The 26,655-nt window shown below is 46.9% G+C and overlaps 1 protein-coding gene across 2 annotated transcripts in view; it reads left to right on the forward strand.

Annotated features, from left to right (window-relative positions):
• The first annotated feature begins 4,250 nt into the window (after window positions 1-4,250).
• PAPSS2 (3'-phosphoadenosine 5'-phosphosulfate synthase 2) overlaps window positions 4,251-26,655 on the forward strand; it is a 29,692-nt gene continuing 7,287 nt past the window's right edge. Inside the window, exons 1-8 of one of the 2 annotated variants that reach the window (XM_065671135.1) lie at window positions 4,251-4,331; window positions 19,415-19,520; window positions 21,484-21,719; window positions 22,466-22,604; window positions 22,867-22,985; window positions 23,109-23,222; window positions 23,673-23,784; window positions 25,752-25,772. In XM_065671135.1, coding sequence (XP_065527207.1) covers window positions 4,311-4,331; window positions 19,415-19,520; window positions 21,484-21,719; window positions 22,466-22,604; window positions 22,867-22,985; window positions 23,109-23,222; window positions 23,673-23,784; window positions 25,752-25,772 — 868 coding nt within the window. In that variant the 5' untranslated portion in view covers window positions 4,251-4,310. The remainder of the gene's footprint in view (window positions 4,332-19,414; window positions 19,521-21,483; window positions 21,720-22,465; window positions 22,605-22,866; window positions 22,986-23,108; window positions 23,223-23,672; window positions 23,785-25,751; window positions 25,773-26,655) is intronic. The other variant, XM_065671136.1, reaches the window with a different exon arrangement.

Consider the following 26,655-nt stretch of genomic DNA (forward strand, 5'->3'; position numbering starts at 1 on the left):
TTTGAGTGCAGGGGAGATCATTCATCTGGCTAGCATAGCCCTGGCACACGGGAGAGCCTGCCTTCCATGGCACACATTCAGGCTTGGCCACCCTTACTGCTTCCTCCAGCCTTTGCTCCTGCTTTATCAAACATACTCACAGAGCTGGTGGGAGCCATGGGGGGAATGATGTCACCAGTAACATTGCAGCTGATTTTGGGCTCCTTCTCAGGCTGTGGTGTTAATTTGGGCAATGTTTTTCCAGGTAAATGTCAGCAAGGCTTCGCTTGCCATTACCTCATTTTTGTAAGGGAATTTGTGCAAGGATTTGAGAGTATATAGTTCAGCAAAATCAGGAACAGATACCTCTCTAACTTTTATGTGGGAGAACACTGCAAGGGACATACTTCTCTTTCCATGATGCTTGCCCATAGGCTACAGTATTTCTGGGGTTGATACCATCCTATGAGCAAAAATGATGTGTCCTGTTTCAGTTTCCACATCTGCCACCTTGCAGGTGGGCAGAGGGCTGTGAGTGACCTTTTGTTGGTGGTAAACTTGTTATACTAGGCATGCCAAGGTAGGTATGGAGGAAACCAGCAGTCATGCCTGGCTTGCAAGCATTCATGTGAGTCTTGGCACTTTGGGGTAATTGGTTGAGTTATGTTGGGGTAGAAATTTTGATTAAGAAGGGGCTGCAGTGGATTCCGAAGTGAGAAGATAGATGTAGCAAATGCCTCACGAGGAGCTGCTTACTAGGCCTGTTTGGTGGAGTTATATATAGATTTTGCTCTCTGTGGGTCCTGCTGGTGTAACACTAGGTTGCACAACTGGCTCTTAAGAGAGCTCTTTGTCTAGAGATTTGTTGCCTCTTTTTGATCAGAGCGTCAGGGCAATACAGACCATCCAAGGGAGTGCTGAATAATCTCTATTCTGCTTGCACAAGGGCAGATACCCAGAGCATAACTTTCTTTTGTCCCTCCTATTAAAGAGAACGGAAGTTTCCAGTCCCGTAAGCAGAATGAGAATACCTTCAAATAAAACTATTCCCTGTCATGCTTTAGCATATGTAATAGGACCCCAAAGTTGCCAAATCATTCCCGAAGCTGCTTTTTACCAAGCAGGAAGGCTGCTTAAGTGCCTTTATTTATCCGTCTGGAGAGATTTTTGCCCCCCTGCCTGCTTTGCTGGGGTGCTGCTTCTTTCCCCAGCTGGGCTAGGCTGAAGCTCTTACAGGTTGTTTAAATAGGCAAGGAGTTCTAAATGAAAATGACTTGTTTCTAATTTGCATGTCTCTTGAGATAAGCAATTAGCTTTTTTCCTTTTTGCTTAATTTCTGATTGTTTCATCAATTATGTCTTTGAAAAGCACACACAAATTAAAACCCGAGGCAACAGTCATACACGTTATTAGAAATTCATATTACAGAAATTCATACCATTTCCCCATTTTTTGTGTTGTGCTTGGGAAAATATGGGGGCAAAGTTCCAATGTTTTATACACAAAATATTTCTCATTTGCTTGAATTCTCAGGCAGGTTATAAGTAGTCAATTCCTAGAAGGGAGATAACTTCAATGAAGTAAGAAATGAAGAATGATGCAACAAACGGAGATAACGTTGACTTGTTTCCTGTCTCACTGATAGATATCTAGGTGAAGCATGGAGGTGTTACATACTCTCAGTGCTACTTTTGCTGTTAGTAACAGAAGCTTTCTGTCTTTCCACTGACCTTTCTATTGCCCTTTTTTAATGAGAAAGAACTGTTTTTCTTTTAAAAATGTCCTCACTGGAACTAGTTGTGTATCAGGCCAGAATGGTTTATAGTGGTCCATGCTTGCAGAAGCTCCTCTTTCTGCCTTTTCTTTTATGCAGACCCCTTCTTGCTGCTACTCTTTCTTCAGTAAATGTGTTTCCCCACTTACTTTGGTCTTTCAGGCATGTTTTCACCTTCTTTTTTTTTATTTCTTTTTTTTTTTTACTGAAGATACACCAAGGGAAGGTAACGTGGTAAGGGTGGAAAGATGGGAATTTAAAAATCATCCTGCAGAAGGAGAATATTAGATGTCTTTCTCCAACTCAACAAAACCCACATAAAAATACTTCTAGAAATTAAGATGTGCAATTAACTCATCAGAGATAATAACAGTCTCTCCTATGCTGCAGTGGAGCAGAGACACAAATACAGTGACAGCTAAGGTTAACCTGTAATCACCTGTATTTTCCCTGAGATTGTACATGCTTCTCCTGCCCGGTCAACATTGATTGGATCAGTTCAGAAGCTCTCACGTTAACAAATTTGCCCAAATCTGTGTGCAAAGAAAAGATGAAATGCTGAATCTGGGTGCCCTGATTTGGGCACGGCGCAAAGTCTCTCCTGAGCGGCAGCTGAACCGGCAAAGCAGCTTTGGATAATGCTTGGATGCCACCATGCTTGAGGGAAGGCCGAGCCCCCCGTGTCATTTTGCTGTGCACCCGCTGGCTTCGTCATTTAACGTGTCCTTCTCCTGACGCCCTCCAGGGGACGCGGCGTAGCTGAGTCGTGGCTAGGCAACGGTTGTGGGAGCGTTCCCTGCGCCGGGATACTCTTTTCCAATGGATAATGTGCTGAGGCTTGTTCGCCTGTTCTTCTCAGCATGCTATATTGGTTTTACAGCAGGAACTTAATCTGCAGATGGACAATCAAATAACCGATCTAAGGAAAGGCACGAAATGAAAGATGCTAAAAAGTGACTGTGGTATTACTTAGCCCAAATGTAATAGCATGGGTTTAACTGGAATTATGCTGAGGATTAGTTGATTTGATAGCACTGTAACAGCTGCCTGGCTTGAGGAGTTGAGTAAATAGGTGCTGCTTGCCTCCTTTCAGGCCCAATCCTTCACACTGTACCTGTTCCTCCTTCCCCAGGCTGTGCCCTGTTCTTCCTCCAGCAAGACCTCATTTGAGGAACCCCATTTATTCCACTGTATTTCCTTTCGCCTCTCCTTTGAGGTTTCCCTTGGTTTATTTGAAGAGTCCCTCTCCTAGTTATCTCAGCGAGCTTTGCAAACTCCTGCCATCTTTTTTTCCTTTTTCCATCAAGGTGCATCTTTCAGGGCACCCGCATTCTAAACTTTGCTGGAATGAAAGGTAGAGATTAAATGATGGTATTTTTATGGTGAAGGGCATGCATGGTTGCTGGTGATCGTGTGATGAACAGCTGCAAAGGGATGCCCACAACTCCCATGCTCAAAGCAGGCTCTGCACGCTGGACCTAGAGAGAGTGCTTGCTCATCTAGGCCTGAAGAGAAACGAGTTCTCTCATTCTAGAAAAGAGGCAGCACTGTTTTCATAGCTGTCCTCGTAGCCCAGGGCTGGATTCATGGATATATGGGTAGGGATCAGGAGAAAGTGGTCAGAGGACAAGTATCATGCTCCATCGGGCCATGGATCCCCAGGTGCAAATTTACACATCTATGGGTAACAATTCTTCCTTTGCCACTAGCTGACAGGCTATGCCAAGGATGTACTGTGATTTCCTTCCGCCTTTCCCGGATGTTGCCTGTCCTCTGTTTCAGCAATATTCTGGGATGTGGGCTTTTCCAGTGGTGAAAAATTAGAGGATTAGGGGAACTGCTGTAAGGCATGAGCTTCTGTTTCCCCTCACCTGCTGAGCTTTATCTAGCAGTAGACTCTGAGTTTCTTTCTAACCTTTCTGGCATCTTGGCCACCCAGTTGGGGGCCAGCGTACAGCATTGCTTTTTTATGGCATCATTATCTTCCAGAGGTGATTTTTCAACTTGTTTTTTGTGGAATCCCCTTCATTCTCTCCCTCTGCTTAAATTCACATGTGCCTTCCTTGCCTGGATCGTGCCTTTTACCCTAGGTGCTATGCAGCTTGGCATTTCAATCTTCCCTCTCTCTGTGCCTTGGCAGAGGAGAAGCCAGCTTGCCTGTCACCTCTGTGTCTGTAGGCACCATGCCATAGCTGAGCCCAAACTTGACAGGCAAGCCCCAGACAGTGAATTTCAAGGGACGTTCAGATTAGCATGGTTAAGCCATCGGGCTGGGAGCTTTTGTCATTGCCTGTTACCCCCTCGGTCGGGAGGTGACCCGTCCTTTGGTGGGGCCGAGCCCCGCACTGTCACGATGCGCCCCGGGCCTTGCGCCCATTACCGTGGAGCCGGGCACCCTTACCCGTCCGGGGGTTGCCGGCCTCCCTTCGCTGCTGACCGGGGCAGAGGAGGAGGTGGCAGGGGCGGGCGCAGGGCGAAAGGGGCCGGCCTAGGGACTCGCTACGTGTCGCGGGAGCCCTTATAGGCCCGGCGCAGCCCGGCCCCGCCGCCCGTCACCATGTCGAGCCGACAGCAGACGGTAGGACCGCGCCGCGGGGCCGGCGGGCGGGGGGCTGCGGCGGCTGTGGGGCGCTTCCAGCTCCCTGAGGAGACAAACCCTTTCCTCACGCTCCTGGCACTGCCGCTTTCCCTGCAGGGCTGGGGGCTTGCGCCGAGGCGGGCAGCGCTGGGCAGACGTGGACTCCCCAGGGGGACCGATCCCTGCGGGTCCCGTCTCCGGCTGGCGAGCGCCTTCTGCTCAGCGCCGTGGCCGGACCCGTCGTTCTCCTCCCGGGGTACACCGATCCCCTCGCAGGAGGACGCTAAATCCGCCCCGGTGCGGTGCAGGGCGCTGAGGGTGAATGCCGTCGCCGGGCGTCGGTCCGCGCTGGTGCAGATGTGCGAGCCGTGCGTGCCCCGGGCACAGCCCGCCTGCCCGCGGGTGAGCCGCGCACCGCCCCGCCGCACCCGGGAAACGCGGTAGCGGTGCCCGGCGCAGCCGGTCCTCCCGGGGAGCGGCGCCCCGGCAGCCTCCCGGGCGAGGCCGAAGGCTGAGTCAGCGAGAAGCTGAGCACCGCCGCGCTCACGGCTTGTCGGGTTTCTGCCCAGGTCCCACCCGGGGGGAGACGCTGGTGAGCGTCCCAAATCACCAGCGCCGGGCGGCTGCCAGCAGTGCAGCAAGAGGCAGCGGGTGCCGCAGAAAAGCTGCACAGCAGAGAAAAACAGTAATATCCGGAGCGTAGTTCGCTTGGAAATGAGAGTTGCAAATCGCAGTCACAGCCAGAAATCGTTTTCCTCTTGTTAAATGCCCTCTCTCACTTCTTGGATTTGGGATGTTGATGTCTGAGTCCTTCTGGCCGCACGTACGCTTTGCAGGTTTTAGATCAGAACCATAAGAAATCTTGATGTAAGTCTCCTGGGCTGCTTTTGCTGGTCCGTTTATTTACTTACTTTGTCGTAAACTTTTCAGATGGATCTAATGCATTTTGAGCACACTGGTAATCTGTGTGGGTAGGAATGCAACCAAAGCCACGTTTAACAAAGCACGCCTGTGTGGCAGGGTGTTCTTGGAAACACGAAAACCTGTGGTTTAGGGATCATTTCTGGGAGGGGATGCAAGACGTGAGCTGTGTAGGGGAATTTTATTTATTGCTGTGATAGGAGAGAGGCCTTAGTGAGCTTCCAGAATAATCCCTCTCCTTTGCCTCCACCCTGGGCTGGAAAAATGACCTTTATAAGCAGGATCGTGGCTGACCTTTGTACTGAGACTGTCAAAACAGATGCTATCTGGTTGACAGTTGTAGGCTTATTTTCATGTGCTTATCTGCTAGGTAGCTGATAGAATGGGAAAAGGTATGACTTCACTGATTACAGGAGGTTTTGGTAACTATGATGAAATGGCAGTGATACTCCATTAATGATCCTCCTGGTCTATGGCCAGGGACATGTGTTGCACAGAGCACAGGTGGAGTTCTTGCTCCTAACACAGTCCCAGTGTCTCAGTTTTAGCCGTCTCAGGTTCATCCCAAAGGACTGGGATAAGGCATTTCACTTTGACAGGAATCCCTTGATCAGCTCAGTTATTAGCTTACACACACAGACGTTGCGTTCGGTCTCAGTGCAATTACACGGTGTGGTTCAGGAGGGTTGAGGCGTTGGCAGTGCATCAGAGATTCTGCCTAACGAAGGAGCGGGCAACAGCACAATGTGCTCCCACAAGTGGCAGGCTAAATGTTGTAGCTTAGAGGAGTTTTATTACGGTGGTGAATTTTTCATGACACGTTTCGTAGCTGCAGCAGCCAAGATGGTGCCATTTGGAAATGAAGCTGGGATGCACAGAATAACTTGCCCTACTGAGATCCCTGCTAGTACCACAGCTCGTCCTTCTGATGCTCCTTACTTAATCCCCATTTTTCATTCTCCCAGTAGCATGAATTGTTATGACTCATAAACATCCTTATTACTAATGAAATGTCAGGGCTTACCACTTCTCCATAATGTGGGTGATGTGTTAATTTTCCTCCCACAGACAAGGTTTTGTGGGGATGGTTGCTTCCAGCATTGTTCCCTGTCCTAGAATATGTCTGAAATGGGTTTCGTTGGTGATGTTCGTTAGCTGTCAGTTTTTCAAAGGTGCAGTAGTGGTAGCTGATACAAGACGGACTGGTTGTATTATTTGACTGTGCTCCTTGTTTTGGATATTGAGTAATTGTACATGAATTCAGTCTGAATGTTCTCTGGAGTTTGTGGGTAGGTTGAGGATATTTTAGCTGCACACCCATTTATTAATAGAAGCTTATGGTGAGGTACAAAGAAGAAAACTGAATTTAGTTTTTTACTTCTGCATGTGTTGTCCTTGAAAATGAGCAAGGCACCCTAATTCTGCTGAAGACCCAAGACCTGGTGTGCAGGAATCTTTGGCTGGTTAGTATGGAAATGCTCCCTTCATTTCTGCTCATGATGTTGCAAGAAGCATGAAGTCCCCTACGTGCTGGGAAGTGTCCTTCAGTTCACAGACTTCACTGACAGCATTAATTTCTGACCAGTTTCAGGGCTGACTTCTGGGGGACAAGAACAGTCTTTAAGGAGGACCTTAAAGACCTAACGTTCCTTACACAGGCCTCCTGTGTGCCCCAGTCATGAAATCCTGCTCTCAGGAGTAAGTACACTGTAAAGTAATGGCAGTGAGTAGTGTGGAGCTGTGGGACTGCCCTTGTTCATTGTGTGGACTCCTGCACAGCGCTGCATTCAGGGCTGAGCAGTCCTTTTAGCCCCGTCGAAACAGCCGCTTGTTCTCTCTATATCTGAGGTGTCAGTGGTATTTCCGCAGCTCGTTCCTTCTCCCCACTGAGCAGCGTTTTCATACCAAGCAGGAGCGTACAGAAGGAGCAGTGTGCTCCGTGGAAGTGGCTTGCCATGGAGCACAAGCCCGTGGGCATAGCCCTGCCCTGGAAGGGCTGGCCCCTTGCCAGAGCGACTGGCTGCGTGGCTTGCATGTCCCTGTGGGTGCATAGAAAATGCAGCTCAATGCGTGTTGTGAGGTGGAGGTGTTCAGAGCTGGCTGCCAGAGTCCTGCCCCTGGCAGCAGGCGAACATCATCCTCACTGACTACTTTCAGTGAGCTTCTCTTTGGATGTCCTTATGGGTATTAGGGGAGAAAGAAAGCCCAGTACTGAAGCTGTCTTTTTTGGGGTGTTACAGGTTTGCCATCTGTCTGGCCTTGTGAAAGTATTTCCAGGACTCTGAACCACGTGGCCTGTGGCATCCCTTGCTTTCACTGGGATGTTGTTTCCATAGCTCAGTGGAACACAAAGTGGTAACTTCTGATAGTTCAGTTTTGCTTGTGTAAGGTTTATGTGCACAGTCACAAATTATGTGGTCTGATTTAAAGATAAATTAACATGTACAAATAATTTAGATTTATTCTTTTTTTTTTTTTTTTTAATTAAAGAGAAAAAACCCTACAAAACAGATGACTACCCTGAGAAAATAAGAAAAGGCTTAGTTTCTTTGCCTAAAAACTATTCTCGTGTTGAAAAACTGGAGGCACAGGCTGGACCAAGTGATATCACGGGCTGTGCAGTAACGTATGTATAGCTTCATAAATTTAATTGCAAAGCAATGTAAAATAAAAAGTTTACTTAAAAAAACCCTAAACAAACATGCGTTCATTTCCTCTCATGCTTATTCTTTACTTATGTCTTGAACATAAAGACCAAAACATTTTTAAGGATGTTTGTGTTCAAAGCAGTTCAGTGTAGATCATCACTGTGACACTCACTCAGGCAGCTACATCAGGCAGCAGAGCTGTGATTTCAGGGAATTAGTGTGGCTTGGTCTGGGTTGAATTACTCAAGACAGTGTTTCTGATGTTTTATCCAGTGATTCAAAAGTCTTGCATTTACAGCTGTGATTTATTTTGTGAAACACACTGCCTAACTCATTGCACTGTGACAGTAAAAGATGATTGGTTTCTAGTCGCTCATTGCATGCTTAGTATATATTGGTACATTTGGTATATTTTCTATTACTTTTTTTGCTTTGTATCTCTCTTTTTCAACGATCACAGAAAGGTCAGCAGATTAACTATCTTGATACACCGTTATTTCAATTTCTGTTGTTTCCTATAGCTCTCTCCCTTCTTCTCCCTGTTTCTTTTGAAGTCCTTTGCTATTAAAAAGTTACCTTTCCAGTCTGTTGCCCCACCTTGCTGTTTGCCTCACTCGCACTGTTTGGCGGGGCTGCCAGTTGCCAGACCCATGTTTATTAAACATACTCTGTACGAACCAGGGTGTTCCATTTGGGGAATTTCAGTGAAAAAAAAGCCAGAAAAAGCTGCAGGCTCCTGAATATTAATGCCTCTTTATTTCTATGGTTCAGAGAGGCTGAGCCCTCCAGAGGATGTCGAACCAAATAATCAACTTGGTGTGGTCCAGCCCCAGAAGCTGCAAGCTGAGGACCTTGGTGGACCTTCCCCAAGTGCAGGAAGCCTTGTTCTGGTGTCCCCTGGTACTGCCATGGCAGCAGGAGAAATAGGGCAAGTTTTCCAGGAAGCTGCATGGTCGGAGCATCTCCTGGGGCTGTAGGAGGGTGTGTACATGGAAAAGTGGAAGGGAACTTCAAAGGGTTTTTCTCCTGTCTTTGCAGGAGACAGGCAGGTAGGTCAGGCCTGATACCTGCTCGTGTGCTCGGAGGTTAATCTGCTTTCCCCACAGGACTAGCGGCTCTTCACAATATTTCTTCCTCTCCCAGGGCCTGGTTTGGAGAAGCGCAGCTGAGCACCGCTGGTGACGGTGGTCGACATGGTGGGTGCCATCTGGGGTAGTGGCCAGGGCACCTAAACCCAGCTGTGATTTTTCCAGCTCTTGAGTCAAAGCGCTTTGAGTCAGCATGTTGTTTCCTGTCCTGCCGCTGGACTCCTGGGTAAATACAGACTCCAGCCTTGTCTGGTTCTCAGGCTGCACTGATGAAGTCACAGCCAGTTACAAATCTGTGCCAAAACCCGTAACTCAGGCATAGGTTTCCATCCATGCTGTCTTTGGGCAGCGTCAACAGGTGGTTTTAGGCAAGACAGCAAATGATTTTGAAGACCCCATGCTACCCAGACATGTGCACTGCAGCTGAAACTTATGTTGAAGCCACAGGGATATTGGTTTTCTGGAGGGTTTTCAAGATAAGCAGTGGCATACTTGCATTTGTTTTTTTTACTGGTCTGATGTTGATCCTGGAGGGTGTATTTAAATAGCCTGTATAAATGAAAAGACCTTGCCTATCTGAAACCAGGTGTTTTAGATAAACTTGCAGTTGTACATGCCCACAAAAGATAAGTGGTGTGCAGGGCCTGTATTAATGCTCCTAAAGATATGCTCTGCCTTGAACTTGTACTTTGATCACAGTGCTTGTACACTTCAGTATCTTTACAGTCCATTAAGAGAAATGCCGTGTAATTCTGGTTGCTGTTTATTAATTTTCTATTATCGTAAGCAGGGTGACTAATGGTTATCTCTGATTTAACTCTGAATCAGAGCTGTAGGAGGTGAGAAATAGTTCCTTAATGGTCTGGTAGCTTAATGATTTCTAAGTGAAAATTTACTTGGAGTGTATCATTAACAGAAGGAGAGATGCAACAAAGCTTGGTCAAGGCATTTGGCATGGATGTGCGTCACAAAATGGCACACTGGAAGTTAGGATTTTGCCCACAAGACAAAATTAGCTCGCTGTGAGCGCTGCCTCCTATCGCTCTCAGAGCGGTCCTTTTTCGTTTGCTTACAGTTTGGCTCAGTTACAACTATATGTGTCGAAAGCTTTATCTACTGAGTGGGTGCCAAAATGTGTTGGGCTGTTTGGAGAGCAGAGCTTGAGAAAGGAGCCAGTTGGCTTTTCTTTTTTTCTCTTTTTAAATGTGGCCTCTCTGTAGATGCAGCTCTTCAGGGTTCGTTGAGATGGGTTTTTCTCACGCATCTTTGGGAAACAAGCATTTGTACCTACATTTCCAGGGCTTTCTGACCTTGAGGTCTTCACAGCCTCTGGCAGAACAACGTGTTTTCTGCAGTATCAAAATGTTTTCAGCCTTCCATTGTAGTGCAAAAAAGTGTGTCGGTGGGAGGTCACTTTTCAGGCCTGCCCAGCCCTTCTGATGGGGAGATCATTTGTTTGTTGCCAGTGGGTGTGGAAGAGGGAAAACTCCCTCATTTTAGAGGAGGTTTCTGCTGCTGCAGGAGACTCCATTGTGTGCTTGCCTATGTCCCGGCCCTTGGGCATGATGCTGGACGAGTCACCTCAATCATGGCCAGGGCAACTCATTGCATCTGCCCCCATCTTTGCAAATCTGGTCTGTGACCATGTGCGTGGATATGAGGAGCATTGAGCTCTTGGAGGTGAAGCCTGAAGTCTAGGGGAGCTGCTTTTCAAACATGTCATTTTTATAGGGCTTAAGTGTTGTGGGAGCTCAAGTCTTGATCTGCTGTTTGCTTTGCCTTCTGCTATTCTGTGCCTGTAGAATTGGGGATGGTGCCAGCCTCAGGGGATCGTGGTGTCTGTGGATCATCCTTGTGTCTCTGACCTTGAGTCCTCAACTGGGCTTGTCTCATGCAGCTTGTTGCACTGGATGGCACGCTTAATCGTATGACTGTGAAAGCAACTCTGCCTTCAGCCAAGAGAAAGACCAAGGAGACTGAGTTTGCTTGACTCTGTCTGCAGTCTCCAGCAGCAGCCAAGAGCGGGGGCCAGGGAAGAGTTTATGGCTGGGACACTACAGTGCATTGTCCGAACTCCTATTGATTTACAACTCAAGATACCAGAGGCCCTGCCTTTCTTCCTGATAGTCCTTGATGAACTTTCCTTCCATGAATTCATGTTTATGATATTTTCCAGCCAAGTGAACTTTTGGCCTCCCCAGCCAAGTTCCCCCATTTAACTGTGTCCTGCGTGGTGTTTCTGGCTGAGCTTTCCCGCAGTCCTTCCTACTGCTGCTTTTGCACTTTGCAAACCTCAAAAGGGTCGCTGAGGTGGAGAGACATCTCGTGTCGCTTGCTAGCAGCCATTGACCATTGAGAAGTCAAATGCATGTGGTTCAAGATACCAGGTTCAAGACTGCATGTCCATCCTGGATACTGAATGGGGCAGGCAGAGGCATCATGTGGCTGTGACGCTGAGCCCCCACCAGCCTGAGCTAGTGTCCAGCTTTATTCTTTCAGCAGGCTGCCACCGTGGCCGGTAGGGATGTGATGCAAGAGGATTAGTTCTTTTACAGAAATATATATTTTAAAACCTGATGAAGCTGCTTGAAATGCAGATCCTTTGTGGTTCCCACTAGAGCTTCTCAACAGATACAGGATTTCTTTCCTGAGAGGGATATGATGAGCATGTTAAAAACAGGTATCTTGTCCCCTTATTGTTGTAGAGACAGCATGGGCTCAGGTCAACCTGTGCTAGCTTGGAAGAAGTTCTGCTTTCTCACTTAGCAGAAGATGGAGCTGGTGTCCCACCTGCCTGCTCATAGCTATGGTTAGATGTTGGCTTCCAAGCTTGAAAACCTATTGCAAACTGAGTTAATGGGGACGCGAAACAGTTGAATGTGGCTCACTGTGTTATGTGTTAAAGCAGTGCTGGTTCAGCTTTTTTAAAGGTAGGTTAACAGTGGTCCTGGTTTGTTGAACTGATTTGTGGGGCAGTCAACGGGAGTGGTTTTGATGAAACGGGATATTGCTCTGACATGTTGGCTCCTAGCGCCCACTGGAGGACCCTCTGAGTAAGCCGGTCCCGTGTGTTATCTCTGAACAGCAGGGCTTGTGGTTTTGGTGGTATCTTACACCTGAACAAAATGTAGTTCAGCTAACAATCTCCACACTGCACGTCAAGTTTTAACTTAGGTGGTATTTGGTGTATGAGTCCTGTCTGTCCTTCTGTTCTGTTTTAAGGGATAGGGTGACTCCCTTGGCATGGTAAGAGGCGGGACATTTACAGTGGCTTATTTGCCATAGGGAACCACAACCCATTCATTAAATTCCTAAATCTCATATTCAGGGAAAAAAAAAGTAAAATTACATATAGATACAGTTCCTACGTGGCTGGTATTTTTTTTTTTTATACTGAAGTTAATGTGTAGTCACAATATGCACCCTTGTCCTCCGTCCCTCTTGTCCCTGAGTCTGAGGGACTCTTTCTCAGTTTACCATTTCCGTAACCTGATAGTTCACTCCACAAGAAGATAGAGAAGCATGGTCTTGTGTATTCGGTAGTTCTTGCTGGTATGGGAATGGTGTTGTGCTGCTCTGTTCTGGTGCAGCATTTCTCATGCAGATGCCCTTGCACTGTGCAAAGCAGCTCACCTGGCTGTTGGTCACAGCTCTGTGCACCGCCGGGCATTGGATTTGCCAATGGAGGTCATGGGGCTACACCATCTCTGTGTTTTTTAACTAGTCACCTACCTTCTGGTCATGTAATTCCCTTCCTTTTGGTATTCTCTGAGGTTAGACATTCTTGATCACTTCCTGCGGGTGTTCAATCCCAAAACTTATCTGTACTGCAGTAAGAACATAATTTATGTTCCCTCCTTTGGCAAGATAACCAGTTTTGCGTTGAGTGTGGTCCAGCAGTCTTGGCATGATCCGGAGCAGCCTTGTAACAAACGCCACACATCAAAGCAAAGCAGTTCTCCTTTCGCAGCGTCAAACCTATTGTTTGCAAAATGAACTCGAGCTGAACGGCTTAAATGGGTTCATTTAGAGGAGGTAATTTAGCAGAACTGCGCTGACTATTAAAAAATAGGGCAATCGTGGAAGGATTTATTGTTTAAATTGTTATTTTTGTTAGCAGCTGACGAGAGGCTTTGTTTGTCAAATATTTGTTGCCCATGCGGGTGTCCCTTGTGATTTCTGGAATGAAGATGGGAAGATTGTCTTTAGAACATCTGTACTGGCCTTGCAAATCCATCCCAAAAATGTAGGAGTGCAGGATGACTCACTAGCTTTCCCGTGTCAAGGAAATGAGAGTAGTGACATCATCTAATTCAGAGATAAAGAAATGCCTGATCTGGGTGCCTTCAGAAAGGCAGATTTTAACACCCAACTTGCGGATGTGAAGTCACACAGTCTAAAACTCAGAGTCTGATTTACAAGGTGACTGGAACATAGGCCTAGTTTAGTTGTGGGTTTGGTTTGGGTTGGTTGTGGGGGGTTTTTTGCCAGGGGTGCATAAAACTTGATTGTGGCAATGCAAAACATGTAAATTTATACCAAAAGAAAAATATTTTCCTGCGGGTTAAGAAAAAGAACACTTTAGCTTACACCACCTTGAAAACCTCATGTGTTAGCAATATTTGCCATCTCCAGTCATCTGTCTCCAAGATGAAAGACTGCTTACTTTGGGATGTCTCTGCTGGTCTCCTTCAGATCACCTGTGTTATGTTCCTGGCAGGGACAGGGGCTGAGGTAGTGCTACAAAAGGAGCAGGTATCAAAAGCAGAGGTTCTGAAGGAGCAAGTGAAGTCTGCTGTGGTTTATCCAAAGAGCTGAATGAAGAAAGGGAGCCCAGTTCAGCATCCTGCCTGGTGTGAGGGAATGCGGGCAACCCCAGCACGGCAACTTCTGCAGAGTATTTGGTGACACTTCACCGTATTACTCAGCTAAGTCTAAAAAGAAAACACACCATTATTTCTGTTCACATACACATGGCAGGAGAGGAGACAAATCCCACGTGCAATAAGGAGGTGGGACAACAGCATGGGAAGTAGGAAGGTGGCCGGTACAGTAATGCATCATCAGGTGCTTGAGAAGTCCCACTTCCCTATCTGGACCTGCCAGCCGAGCTCTGTGCCACAATAGTGGAATTCCTGGTGGTGAAATGGGCAGAATTTCCAGGGTAACTCCATCTTGGTGGGGATTTCCCCTGTGAAAAAATGAAGCTGATGTTGAAGCATTTATGCCTTAGTCCATTAAATGAATCAAACACAAGTCTATAGGTTTAGGGTTAAGAGAGCTAAATCAGGACTTCAGAGAGTCTGAGGTTTCTCCATCGTTTTTCGGTATGATTATAGTCAAATCTTTGGATTCACAGGCAAAAGCCCCCTCTTTCCTCTCTTCCTTCTTCTAATAGTTTTGCTTTTCTGCAGCACAGAAAACCCTTTCACAGAAGGTTTTTCCCCCTTATCAGCAATGGATACTTTATCTTCTCTAGGTCAGCTTGCCCATTTGCAAGAGCAGCCATGGGACTTGCCCTGGTAGAAGAAAATCATTATTTAGGGAAAAGCCCCATGAACTTAATTTTTATGCATCAAATTCAACTATTAGGACAAAAGTTAGGGTTTTTTTGGTTTCTTTTGGTTTTTTTTTAGTAAAATGGCAGGATTTGAGAGGGGATTTTAAGCAGTAGATCAAACTCCAGAGGCACGTGTTCGACTTCAAACTTGAAATCTTCTTGATCATTTTATAATTTCAAAAGCTTGTTTTACCATTTGCAAATAATATTAGCTGAAAACATTGATAACATTTTGAAAGCCTTTTTTCCTCCTCTCCTGGGGAGATGTCCAGGCTGCAGTACCAAAATAGGGCTAGGTGCTCACCTAGGAAAAACAGGAATCATGTTCCTGATTATGTGAGAGAGTTCTATGAATAAAAATGCAGCTGGGGGAGTGCTGACCCTACCCGCACTGTTGTGTCTGGGTTTCCCCAGGGCTGTGGGTCCTGCCAGCTGCCAGTTGGTTGCTAACCATGTTCCTACGAAGACGGCCCTCCTGTTAAGTGAGCCAGACATGTGACTGACATGTGCTTAATAGCACTGCGCTACAAGAGTGTTTCTCCACTGGCTTCATTCTTGGGCTGATCCGTGCTGTGTTTTCAGGAGGGAGTTCCTCTCTGGAATGGGATGTTGCTGCAGCCTGCCACGAGCTGTGCCGTTGGACAGCTTCGCACCCTGCCTGTGCCAGCTACAGCAGGCAGAGGTACTACCCCAGCAGTGGAGGGAAAGTAAGGGCGCAATAAGGACATTGTTTTAGACCTCATCGGTCTTTGCGATGACCAGCAGTGCTTATTAATGACAAATCTTTCCTCCTGCAACACTGGAGAGCTCTGCCTTCTAAGGATGGCTGAGTATGCACTTTGGGGATCTTCTGAATGTCCCGCTCAGCTTCTGGCTCTCCTCCTTTCTTTCCACCCTTCAGCGTAGCATGTGGCACTTGCATTTGTTTCTTGCCCTGACCCCATTTGTTATGGAGCCATGGAGATGCTGACTAAAGAAATGGGTAGGTGGGGTAAGGAGGAGGTGCTGCCTTGTGTCATAAGGACCAGAGTTTATACATACTTACATTTCAAGTGGAAGGTGGCAAATCATCCATGTAATTCATTGGGACAAGCCTAAATATTCTTCTAGTGTGCTTTCTATTAATCATGCAGTGGTTCTGCTCCTAACAAATGTCAGCAATGGTTGGGAACAGTCCCCCAGGCATTTAGCTATCAGGTGAGAGGAGAAGATGCTCCCTGGCAACACCTCTTGTGTTGGTAGTCACATGCAACCTTCTATTTATGCGGGCAAGCACAGCTGCTCCCTTTCAGGGCCAGATACTTAACAAAAACCTGAGGTTACTTTCTCAGACACCATGAACTGAGCAGTGGTAGCTCTCAGAACAGAGGACACTGATGTTTCCTGATTTCCAACAGATCTACGCTACGGTGTACTCTCTTGTCTCAGGGGTCCATCTCTTTATCTGGGAGGAGCACCAAGAAAAAGCCTCCTGCCTCCGCCTGCAACCTGCTTTCACAAAGCAGAGGAGCATCTTGTACCAGCAGTGGGGAAAAACTTGTTTGTTTAGGAAGCCAGGCCAGGAGACATTTGGAAATAGCTCAGTCAAGCCTGATCTTAAAGACACCTGAGGTTTTGGTGCCTCCCAGTTTGTCAACCTCATGGAAAGATTCAGTAGAAGGGAAGACCAAAAGTAGAGTTAGGATTTGGCTTCTTGGTCTGCTGCATCTGCGGTACAAGGTTTGGAGCCATGTCTTTATTTTTTGTCTCATTTCCTGGATGAGGTAAGGCAGGGTGGGCTGAGTGCTGAGGTCATGCACATGTGGCCAAACAGTAAATTTCCAAGGAAAGGAGAGAGCGTGCCAGTGTCCTTCCTAACCATCTGGCTGGCAGAGGCTGCACGGCTCTTCTTTGGAGGCACTGCCAGGTCATTTACTGGCTTCTTAGAGCCTCGCTTGGGGATGAATTTTAGGTAAGAAGTTCCCCTCCCAAACATCAGATCTTTGTTCTAGACTATTGCAAGAAAGGCTCACCAGTGTCCCTAAATTTTCCCTGCCAGGGCCCAATATCCAGGAGCGAGTGTGTTGTGATGAGAGTTGGATTATCTCTTTTAAATATGCTTGGGTTACAATGATGAGGTTAAACTGTGGGAATAAACTCAGTAGGACAGCCCCGGATCTGATTAAACGCTGTCCGCCAGTTATCTCTGCCTCCCAGCTGCCTTGCAGTATATGCTTGCTCAGATGAAATCTCTCCAGGGTTTGCTCTCAGGCCACTGATGCTTATTTTGGGTGGTGCCTTCACTCTGTCCTGATCGTGCTACGGTTCTGGCTTCCCAAGCCATGTCCCAGCTGGGGGATGATTGGGCAGGAAGTTGGTGTTTCCAGGCAAGCAAGCTGCCATCCCAGACATCTGCTGCTTGCTTACGTTTCTCTCTCTTGCTTTACCTTTGGTGTAGGTGGCAACCAGAATTTGAGTTGGTGTGTGGCAGGCGGCTGCTCGGGGTTAGGAAGAGTTTACCAGCTAGATTATTGACATAGCAGAAAAATCAGAGGGATTTGGTACCAGCTCCCAGCAGATCAAAGAGGTTTGACGGTGTTGCCGAATTGCAAAAATGCCCTCAATGATGTTTTCCCAAGCTCCACAAGATGCCAGCATGCAAAATAAAAGCTCTGAGATGCATGCACTGGGAAGATTTATGGCACAGCAACGTGTACTTATAACAATCTCGTTACATCAGCCGTGTAGGAATGTGTTAGTTCCTGCATCTTCCCAAGGCACGGATGTTATCGTAGTTCATCTCCTGTAGGACGGACCCAGCAGATCAACATTCTGCAAAGGCAGGTGTGTAGCTGGAGTTCCTACTGATGCAGAGGCTGTGACGGAGAGATTCGAAGCATGCACGTTCATTTCTCCCTGCAGAAATACCAGTCTTGTCTGCTGCGGTTTGCAAACAAATTGCAAAATAGATGCTTTGTGGTTTTTGGAGTGCTGCGCTTGAGGAATGTGTGATCACGGGGCAGGTGTTAGGCTGCAGCAGGGGAGGTTTTGCTGCGGGGCTGAGTGGTGGCGGGCTGTTGGGAAGGTGAGTTTGGGCGCATGTGCTGTGCTGAGGGTCCTTGGCTAGGTGATGCCTGATCTCAGAGCAGTGCTAGAGCTCAACCAGGAGTAAACACAGCAGGAGCACACCTGTGCATCCTGGGAGAAAGGGTTATTTTTGTCAGCTGGATCTTCAGCGTGTGCTCATTTAGTCTCTGCCCAAGTCGGAACCCCTGGGGACGGGTAGAAATTAAACCGCTGTGGTGCTGGCTCACCTTCGCAAGCTCAAAATGTTCAAAGAGACTTTTGAGACCCCTCTGCAAGAAACCCCAAACAAAATGGAGTGAAACACAGAAACCATATCTTTTATTTTCTGAGCCACCAGGATGCATTGAGCTCACTCACTTTTCCGGGGTCAGATCTAGAGAGGTTTTGTTTTGCTGCGGTACCCAAGCTCTGTGTTTCAGATAACATCTTGTCCATCCACTACACTCCAACCCCCAAGTAATAGATTTCATCCTTTGAAACAACTGCTGAAGGAGGAAGTGATGTCTGGGACGCACTCTGGTTGATGTGACAATGAAAATGGGAAGCGAGAGTCCCTGGAGTGAGAAGAGGCATTGCTGGAGGGTGTTGAGACTGAAGTCCTGAAAATCATGCTGAAGTGTTAATGGCACAGCAAGCAGAGGGAAAAGAAAGGCAATCAGGCTGTTCTGCTGATGTGTTTAAAAGGGAATTTTAACTTGATTTTTCTCCCATTCCTTTTTTCTTTTCTCCTTTTTCTTGTCAAAATTTTATGCTTGGACAAATGAAAGATGATCACTTCTCTGCTGTGACCTCAGATGTGGAAATATTTATATAGCAAGATGTAAACCATGGGAAAGGCCAGACCTGCTCTTGAACTGCTGATATGAAACTGAGGACAAACCTGTGGTTGTGCGGAATCTGGCTGTGGAGAAAATATTTATATCCTTGTTCCTTCCTGAGAATTCTCCTCTGGATGCCTCAGTTGGAAATTCTCACTATAAATAAGACCTTGTAGATATCATATGTGCAAAAAATCATTGTGTAAGCACCACTGCTGGCACTGCAGGACACAAACAGGCTGTTTTAGTTTGCGCCCCAGTGAAGGAGCTGAGGCTGCTCTGCCCACAGCAGGTCAACATTAGGAAGCACCAAAATTCAGGCCTCTGGCTCAGCACTGTGCTGATCCTTTGTTTGCACTTGGAAGCGCACACATATGTGTTATGTATTGTTTCCTCTGCCTATCCCACCGTGTTTCCCATCTGGGTCCTGGTTTCGCTCAGCTCAGCCCTGTTGCGTTGCCGTTTCGTGCCCCAGCTACAATCATTAGCAGCCGTGTCATGTTGAACACACCAAGTACATCAGCAACTACGAAGTTGCTTTTGTTTTGCAAACGTAATTAAAATAATAGGCGAGTCTGCCTGGATTTTAAAGTGCCGAAGAGGCAGGGAGTGTGCTGCCTGTACCTCTGCACAGACTCTGTGTCCTCCCATGCCTGCCTGCGGGTGTATCAGTCACCTGGCAGCGCTCCTGCAACATAGCAAATCACCTTCTGCTACTGCCGGCAGTGACAGACGTGAAGGCATTGCTACCGGAGCGCTCAGAGCAGAGGGAAATACTGTCTTCAAACAACAAGCCTGCGCTGTTCAGGCAGAAATCCAACTTACCGCAAAGTAACAATTTGCTGAGGTTTACTGTAATGTCTCATGCAGATTTTTAGTGGATTTGTGTTTCTCTCCCTTATGTTAGTCCCCGATGGAATTTTCTTTGGTACAGAGAACGACAAGGTAACAAAATCGGTTTATTTTGCTTTGTTTTCATCAGGGATCAACCAATGTGGTTTACCAAGCCCATCACGTCAGCAGGAGTAAGAGAGGTCAGGTCGTCGGTACCAGGGGTGGATTTCGAGGCTGCACGGTTTGGCTAACAGGTATTTTTGTGTGGGCACAAAAGCATGGCTTCACGTGTGAAACCCACTTGCATAAACGGGTATGGCTCGGAGGTGGGGATTTGAGATCTGCAGGAAACATCAGCGTTCCGTGTGAACTGGGAATTGCAGAGCATTTACATGAGGGAAACACCGACACACAGCGCTGGCACAGCAAGATGCTCTCTCTGGCAGCTTCTGCCTGTAACTAATGTTTTTGTGAACTTCACAGCTGTTATCAGCCTCCTTTGAACATGTCAGAAGCCCTTAGGGTCACACTTGTTATTCCTAAGTGTGTGGCTTAGAAAGCCTTGGCTCGCATCCAACGAAACATGCCCAGGGTTGTCCAAGAGAGCATGCAGACGTTTTCGTTCTGGGTCGGTGGGAAGTTTGTTGGGACACCTAGGTTTACTGTGTTTAAAGTGACCTCATGAGCAGCACAGCGAGGCAGCTGTCTTGTCCGAAGAATAAATGCTCCCATGAATTTATTCTCTGGACAATGAGTTGCACTGGAAGCAATTACTTGCACAGCCGGTGCAGGTTTCTTATGTTCTTTCTCATTTCATATGCCTTCAGGTGCGTTGCCCTTCTCTTCTGCTTTGAAAGATAAACTCATTGTTTGAGGATTAGGGCCTGCTAGAAATGGTGATTGCATTTCTTTTGCTCCACTAATACATACACAACTCTTATCTTCTGCCACTTGTCCAGTTATTTCTTTGCTTGATAAATATTGGTATTTTCTTTGCCAGATGTTGAAAGATGTATTTGGAAGGGTTTGTAAAGCCATTCTGGTTTGCCTTTATATCAGCTTATGTGCTAGATGTTGGATTAAAACACATTTCTGTTTTGTTCTCCTTGTCAATTTTGAAAAGAAGGTCAACACCTAATCTGCTTGAATATCATTTCTGAAGCCGAAAAACCTATCCAGGGCAATTTCGTTCTTTTTTGATTATCACTCAGAAATCTTGTGTCTGAAAGGTAGGTTTGTGTTTCTCTGGCTGATGATTATTCTTTGAAATAGACAGTGGCCTCCTAACTTGCTATCAATTTAGTTTTAAGAGACTATATAGAAAGACATTTTATTACATGGACTACGTGGACTAAATGGAAGGGCACTTGAATGCCCTACATTGCCAGCTCAGGACAGCTATCGGTTAGTCTGTTGCACTACAGAAAACAAAGGCACAGCTGGCAGGGTTCATCTCTTCCCAGCCAGGCTCCCTCCCCAGCACAAACACGGCTGTTCTGCATCAGACCAAAAGCCCACCTCACCCAGGGTCTTGCCTCCATGAGCAGTCACTAGTAGGTGTCACGCAAAGGGTATAGAAACAGGTGAGCAGATGATGCTGTCTCCATAGGAGATTCTCCTGAAGCTATTTCCTGAGTCAGGTGTGGTGTTTGGGGTTGTTATCTCTCCTAAGTCAAGGTCCTCTTCCATCTCAAGAATTTTTTTCAACACCCCAGGGAAAGGAGGAAGTTTGTGCTCCAGGTGCACTTGCTGCTTTCTGACACAGCCAGTAGCAAGTGTTTTTTCTTCAAGTGAATGGAGCTGGGATGGGAAGCAGCCACCTCCTTTTGGATCGTTGTCTTTCCGGTTGATGAACCCAGGAGACGCAGACAGCTGAAGATGCGCTGCTTGTTTGCCCAGCCATCCTGCTCTGTGCTCACACCGATCTGTGGGTGCTGCTTTGCGGTGTCAGTCAGTACAGACAGGCAGTTGCTGCTGGAGCCTGTCCCACTATTTGCAGGAAGAACCTCTCCTTGGGTTCAATCTGGGAGAACATTTGGCTGTTTGTAGGGAAAACAGGAAGAGGAAGATGCTGAGAGACTTACAGACAAGCATCCATTCAAGGTTTCCCTTTTTACTGATACTTATTTGTCCCACCATGGCAAGAGGTATTGCAACACACTGTCATTTTTGCTCTTTTGACCTCAAACCTGACCCTCACTATTCTGTCTTGAACAGGCCTTTCTGGAGCTGGCAAGACAACCATTGGCTTTGCTCTGGAGGAGTACTTGGTCTCTCATGGCATCCCTTGCTATTCCCTGGATGGTGATAATGTTCGGCATGGCTTGAATAAAAACCTGGGTTTCTCAGCTGGGGACCGTGAGGAGAACATCCGCCGCATTGCAGAGGTGGCCAGGCTGTTTGCTGATGCTGGGCTTGTCTGCATAACTAGTTTCATTTCTCCGTTTGCAAAGGTAATCTCACTGCATCATATTCTGCTCTTTTCCGGGTAACCTAGATCTCATGATTCTTCTTAGGGAAGAGAGAGTTACGTAGAGGACTTCTTACGTATGCTGTCAGATGCTCCTTTTAGCTAAAATACACCAATACACAGAAGGACATGCAATCAGTACAAATTTCTGGAGGTCAGTTTGACATGACCTTTTTGAATATACTCACGGTTACAAATCCATTAAAAGCTGATTAAAAATCAATTAAAAGCTGAGAGAAGTTTAAAATCTCCCTACAGAGGCTCCTTCTGTTAACTCATTAGGAGGCACAAAAGAGGCATAGAAGCGGTAGTCTGTCGTAGAGCTATCACTGCTCGGTTTGAAGAACTACTGATTGCGTTTTTATGCTTCCTGAGCATACCAAGTAGCTGCTGTTATCAGGCTGATGCAAGCAGTTCCTTTTTTTTTGACACAGGACAGATAACTATTCACTTTCTAAAGTTCTGCTGATCTCCTTAATGAAGGGATCTTCTTGATCTTTCAGATGGAAAACACTGAAAACAGATGAAAGTTGTAGAACTCTTTTTTTAAAGTATCTTCGAAGAAAAGGGGGGAAGGGAGATGAAAAATCCTCCTTAGAATTAGTGTTAATTTATTAAATCTATATCAGAGATGTGTCTATATGTGTCCAAGTCCAGGGCACATCATATGGTAGGAAGATGCTTGCTGCAATTCAGGCACATACGATTTTCCCATCTTTCTTCCAACAGGATCGTAAAAATGCACGGAAAATTCACGAAGCAGCTGGACTTCCTTTCTTTGAAATCTTTGTAGATGCTCCTCTAAGCATTTGTGAAAGCAGAGATGTGAAGGGTCTGTACAAAAAGGCAAGAGCTGGAGAGATCAAAGGTATGGAAGAGTGGGCTCTTATTTTGCCTTTTGCTCTCCAAAGCGCTGGATATCTTGTCATTGCAGCTCTGCACATAGAGGTGGGTTACGAAAGGCCCTTTGTAGTGGGGAAGAGTATCCCGTTTCCCTTATCTTTCTGTCACAAGTGTCACTTGCAGTAGCCAGCACGGTTGCATGCTCATGGTTGTTTGTACAGCGTTGTTGGCTCTAGGGCACAGAGTATTACATTAAATAAATTTAGTTTGGGTTTAATTGTCCGTAGGATTCACGGGAATTGACTCGGAGTACGAGAAGCCTGAGTCTCCTGAACTAGTGCTGAAAACGAACGTTGCCTCAGTGTCTGAATGTATTCAGCAGGTTGTGGAGCTCCTCCAAATACAAGTAGGTCATTTTTATGCCACCGCCACTGGCAGCTTTGTAAAGCTGCTTTCGGATACAGACTTTTTGGTGGGCACTTGAAAGCCAGCATGTTGCTTACAATTGCTGTCTGTCTCTCTCTTTCAGAACATCGTGCCCCACAGCTCAGTTAAGGACATTCTTGAGCTCTTTGTGCCTGAAAATAAACTCAATACTGTACAAGCTGAAGCAGAGATGCTACCATCTGTAGAGATCACTAAGGTATCATCATGCATGCTTAATGTGCTGTGATTCAGTCATTATTTAGCTGTTTGAAGGGTAGAAGCTTTGACGGGGATGTTGCTAGAAGGGGCTCTGTTCCTCTGATGGCTGTGTCCTTTTGTGGCTGAGGTTTATTGGTGAGCTGAAGTGTGGTCCTAATCCTCAGCCATTTTCTGCTGTGTCGCCACCCTGTGCTGTAGCAAGCCAGGGGTGTCAGACCCCTTTGTTGTGTTACTACAGCCCTGCAGGCAGTTGTGCTATGAAAGTGTGTGAGTCTGGCTTGAAAAGCAACCCCAGGCTAACCCCCTCACGGCTTTCTCCCCCTTTATGAATGTCCTCTATGTGAAGCAAAACAAATGAGAGCACTGAAGAAGCAGAAGCAGAAGGGAAGGAGAAGCAACCTCTCAGTGTGCCCTGGTGACAGGAGTGCCGTTTGGGTTTGTTTTGCAGCTGGATCTGCAGTGGGTGCAGGTGCTGAGCGAAGGCTGGGCCACTCCGCTGACCGGCTTCATGCGCGAGGCAGAGTACTTGCAAGTGATCCATTTTGGCACCCTGCTGAATGGTACGAACCCCCACGCTTCGCATTAACGCTGGCCACCAAGCAGCTGCACGATGGGATGCTTACCCGGCGGTGTCTCAGCAGGCAGCCACATAGAAAAGCTTAATGCTCAGCAGTGTTTTCCTCCTTCTTTACTCTCACATGTTAAATGTGAAGGCCTGTAAATGACTGTGGGGGCCAGTAGGCTGTGCTCCAAAACACACCAAAGGTTGCAGAATGTGTCAGCTTTCACCGCGCAAGGCCTGGTGCTCAGGCACACAGCTTTGACATCTTGCATGGTGCCAGTCAAACATTTTGGGAGCCATTGTGTAGCTCTTTTCATGCTTGGTTGTACTAGGGTAAATAAAGATGCAAAGCCAAAGCCAAGTAAGCAGGGAGGCTGCCAGGCTGAATTTGAGGTGGGAGGACAAGGCGGCTGTTCCTTGGAAACAGGAGCAGAGCCTGATTTCACTTTTTTCCCCCTACTTTTGTGATTATCCATTACTGTGACTTGGAAGAAATCAGATCTATCTATTCATTAGCAACATGTTTGAGGTGCTTCATACCCGGAAATGACAAAAAGTACTCGGGCAGTGATCGTCTACAGCTGAGATCAGGGTGGTAGACATTTTGGTCCCATTTCTCAGCTGTGGATGCTATTGCTGTGACTTCACATGCACGCACGGCACTCGCTTTGGGTTTCGTAGACCTGATAGTGATCTCTGGTCTCGAGTATTTGGGATCTTGGCAAGTGACTCCCTTTGAGTCTTGCCCTCCCTCTAGAGGATCTCATAGTCGTGCAGTGACTTGCTGCGATTAGGATTCGGGCACCATGCAGCAGATGCAAAGCTCAGGACTGCTTGCTTTGGACCAGAGGAGTGTCTGTATACAGGCTTCTGCCTCCAGACGTGTCATAGCCTTTTACCTTCCACCTAGTGTGCAGTGTTCAGAAGCACGTGTTCTTGTTATCAGACCCTAGTCTGTGGTCTTTGAGCTACCTGTTGTGCCTGACAAGGTACAGAGGCACCCTGTAATCACTGCGCTGCTCCAGAGCTCTGTACTTTGCACCGGAGGCTCATCTCAGCACTATTTTTGGGGTGCCCGCCCCAAACCTGGTTGCTTCACTGAGTGCAGGTCCTGTGGGGTCTGTGGGCATACACTCAGGATTTGCAGGGCTCTGTGGGGTCAGAGACAAAGCCCAGAGCACTGGCTTTTGCTAGGGAGATGAACACTCCAGAGCAAGGCCTTTGTAGTAGCATCAGTCCCCAGTCCACCTTGTCTCTGCAGAGACAAAACTAAACTCAACATCTGCATGGTCAGACCCACAGGGTGACATCTGGGCAGGAGGGAGAACATTCCTGGTTTGCTTGGATGAGCTTTAGGGAACAGTGGCGAGTTTCCATCTCATGGTGCTCAGGCTGGGGTGCGGCAGCATTGCCAAAGAGAGATTTGAGGCTGGTCTTTCAAGAGTCATTGTTCCAGCGCTCTTGCCCTGGGGTGCGGGTGATGGTTTTGGCAGCTCTAGGGCTGTGATAGTTTTGGTGGACTTGTGCAAGTGAGTGCTCCTTTTGCTCAGACTTTGAGCAGTAAATTCCACCTTGACACCACCAACAGTTGGGTGGATTGAGGTGCTTTGTGTAGGGGCATGATGGCCACCAGGAAGAAAGGTGGATCTGTGCATTGTATGGCAGCAGGAGTGCCACAGAGTCTCCAGCACTCTGCCCTCCACACCAGTGATGGGTGCCTCTGCTGGGACTGGGTGACAGCAGAAAAGCATAGGTGGTGTACATCGCTCCCAGCCAGGGCAACCCGTGTTGGATGGGTGAGCACTGGAGAGGCTGGGGCAGCACCATGGAGTACGGCAGCCACACCAGCAGGCGCCCTGCCTGCGGTTAGGTGCTGCTTGCCAGAGGTGCTTTGGTTCTTGCAATGGTTGCTGCAACTGGTGCATGTGGGTGTTAACTGTGTTAATTGTGTTTGTATTCTCCCAGGAAGGAATCGCTCTGTAGCTGGTATGTATCTAACTATTCTTAGGGGGTCCAGAAATGACTTCAATTTACATTTCTTTGCTATAAAGTGATTTTCTGAGATTTAAAAGAAAACCAACGAACAATTATTAAGACTCTCCTAAACTGCCACAGCCTGTTTGTGATTCAGCTGGTTACGAAGCGGCGTGACACATCCCGTGTCCTTTTAATTAATTTTATAATTACCTTTGCTGGAGTGATTTATATTTTTTAAACATTGCATCTTGCATTTGGAAATGGAGCATGGAGAGTCTCAGCTACAGCATCATCTGTTGGTTTCATAATTCAGCTTCTTCCGTGCTGGCTTTATTGACTAATCACTGAGTAACGTAATTTACATGTATGAAGTTGAACATTGATTGGGTCCCATGCGACTATAGTTATGATTCTTCATGAAGGTGCTTGAAGATTGCTGCCTGGCAGACAAATGACACCTAAGTGTGAATTGAAAGTGAATGCAAACATTTTAATAAATGCTTTTTAAAAAACTACATCGTAGACAAAATCCTCAAGTGAAGACTCTCAAGGGTCCAAAGTGATTTCAGTCGGATCGGAATAAACTGAATCAGTGATTTGCTTGTTCTTGTTTCTAAATGGAAATCCACGGGAGAGACTGATTCTCCTTTATTAATACCCGGATAGCAAAGAAGAAATGGGAGGACCTTAGTGGAGGACTGAGAAATTGGGAGAGTGGGGATAAAACCAACACGGCTTCAATTTGTTAGGGACAGCAGTGAAATTGGAAACTCCACATGCAAATGTAGACTCGCTGTATATACACAGAAAACAGATTTAAAATGGACTCTGCAGAGATACAAAGGAGGAGGAATAATAGTATAGAGATATCCAGGACGATAATGCAACAGAG

The sequence above is a fragment of the Lathamus discolor genome, chromosome 3 (assembly GCF_037157495.1).
Source record: "Lathamus discolor isolate bLatDis1 chromosome 3, bLatDis1.hap1, whole genome shotgun sequence".
Lineage (NCBI taxonomy): Eukaryota > Metazoa > Chordata > Aves > Psittaciformes > Psittacidae > Lathamus > Lathamus discolor.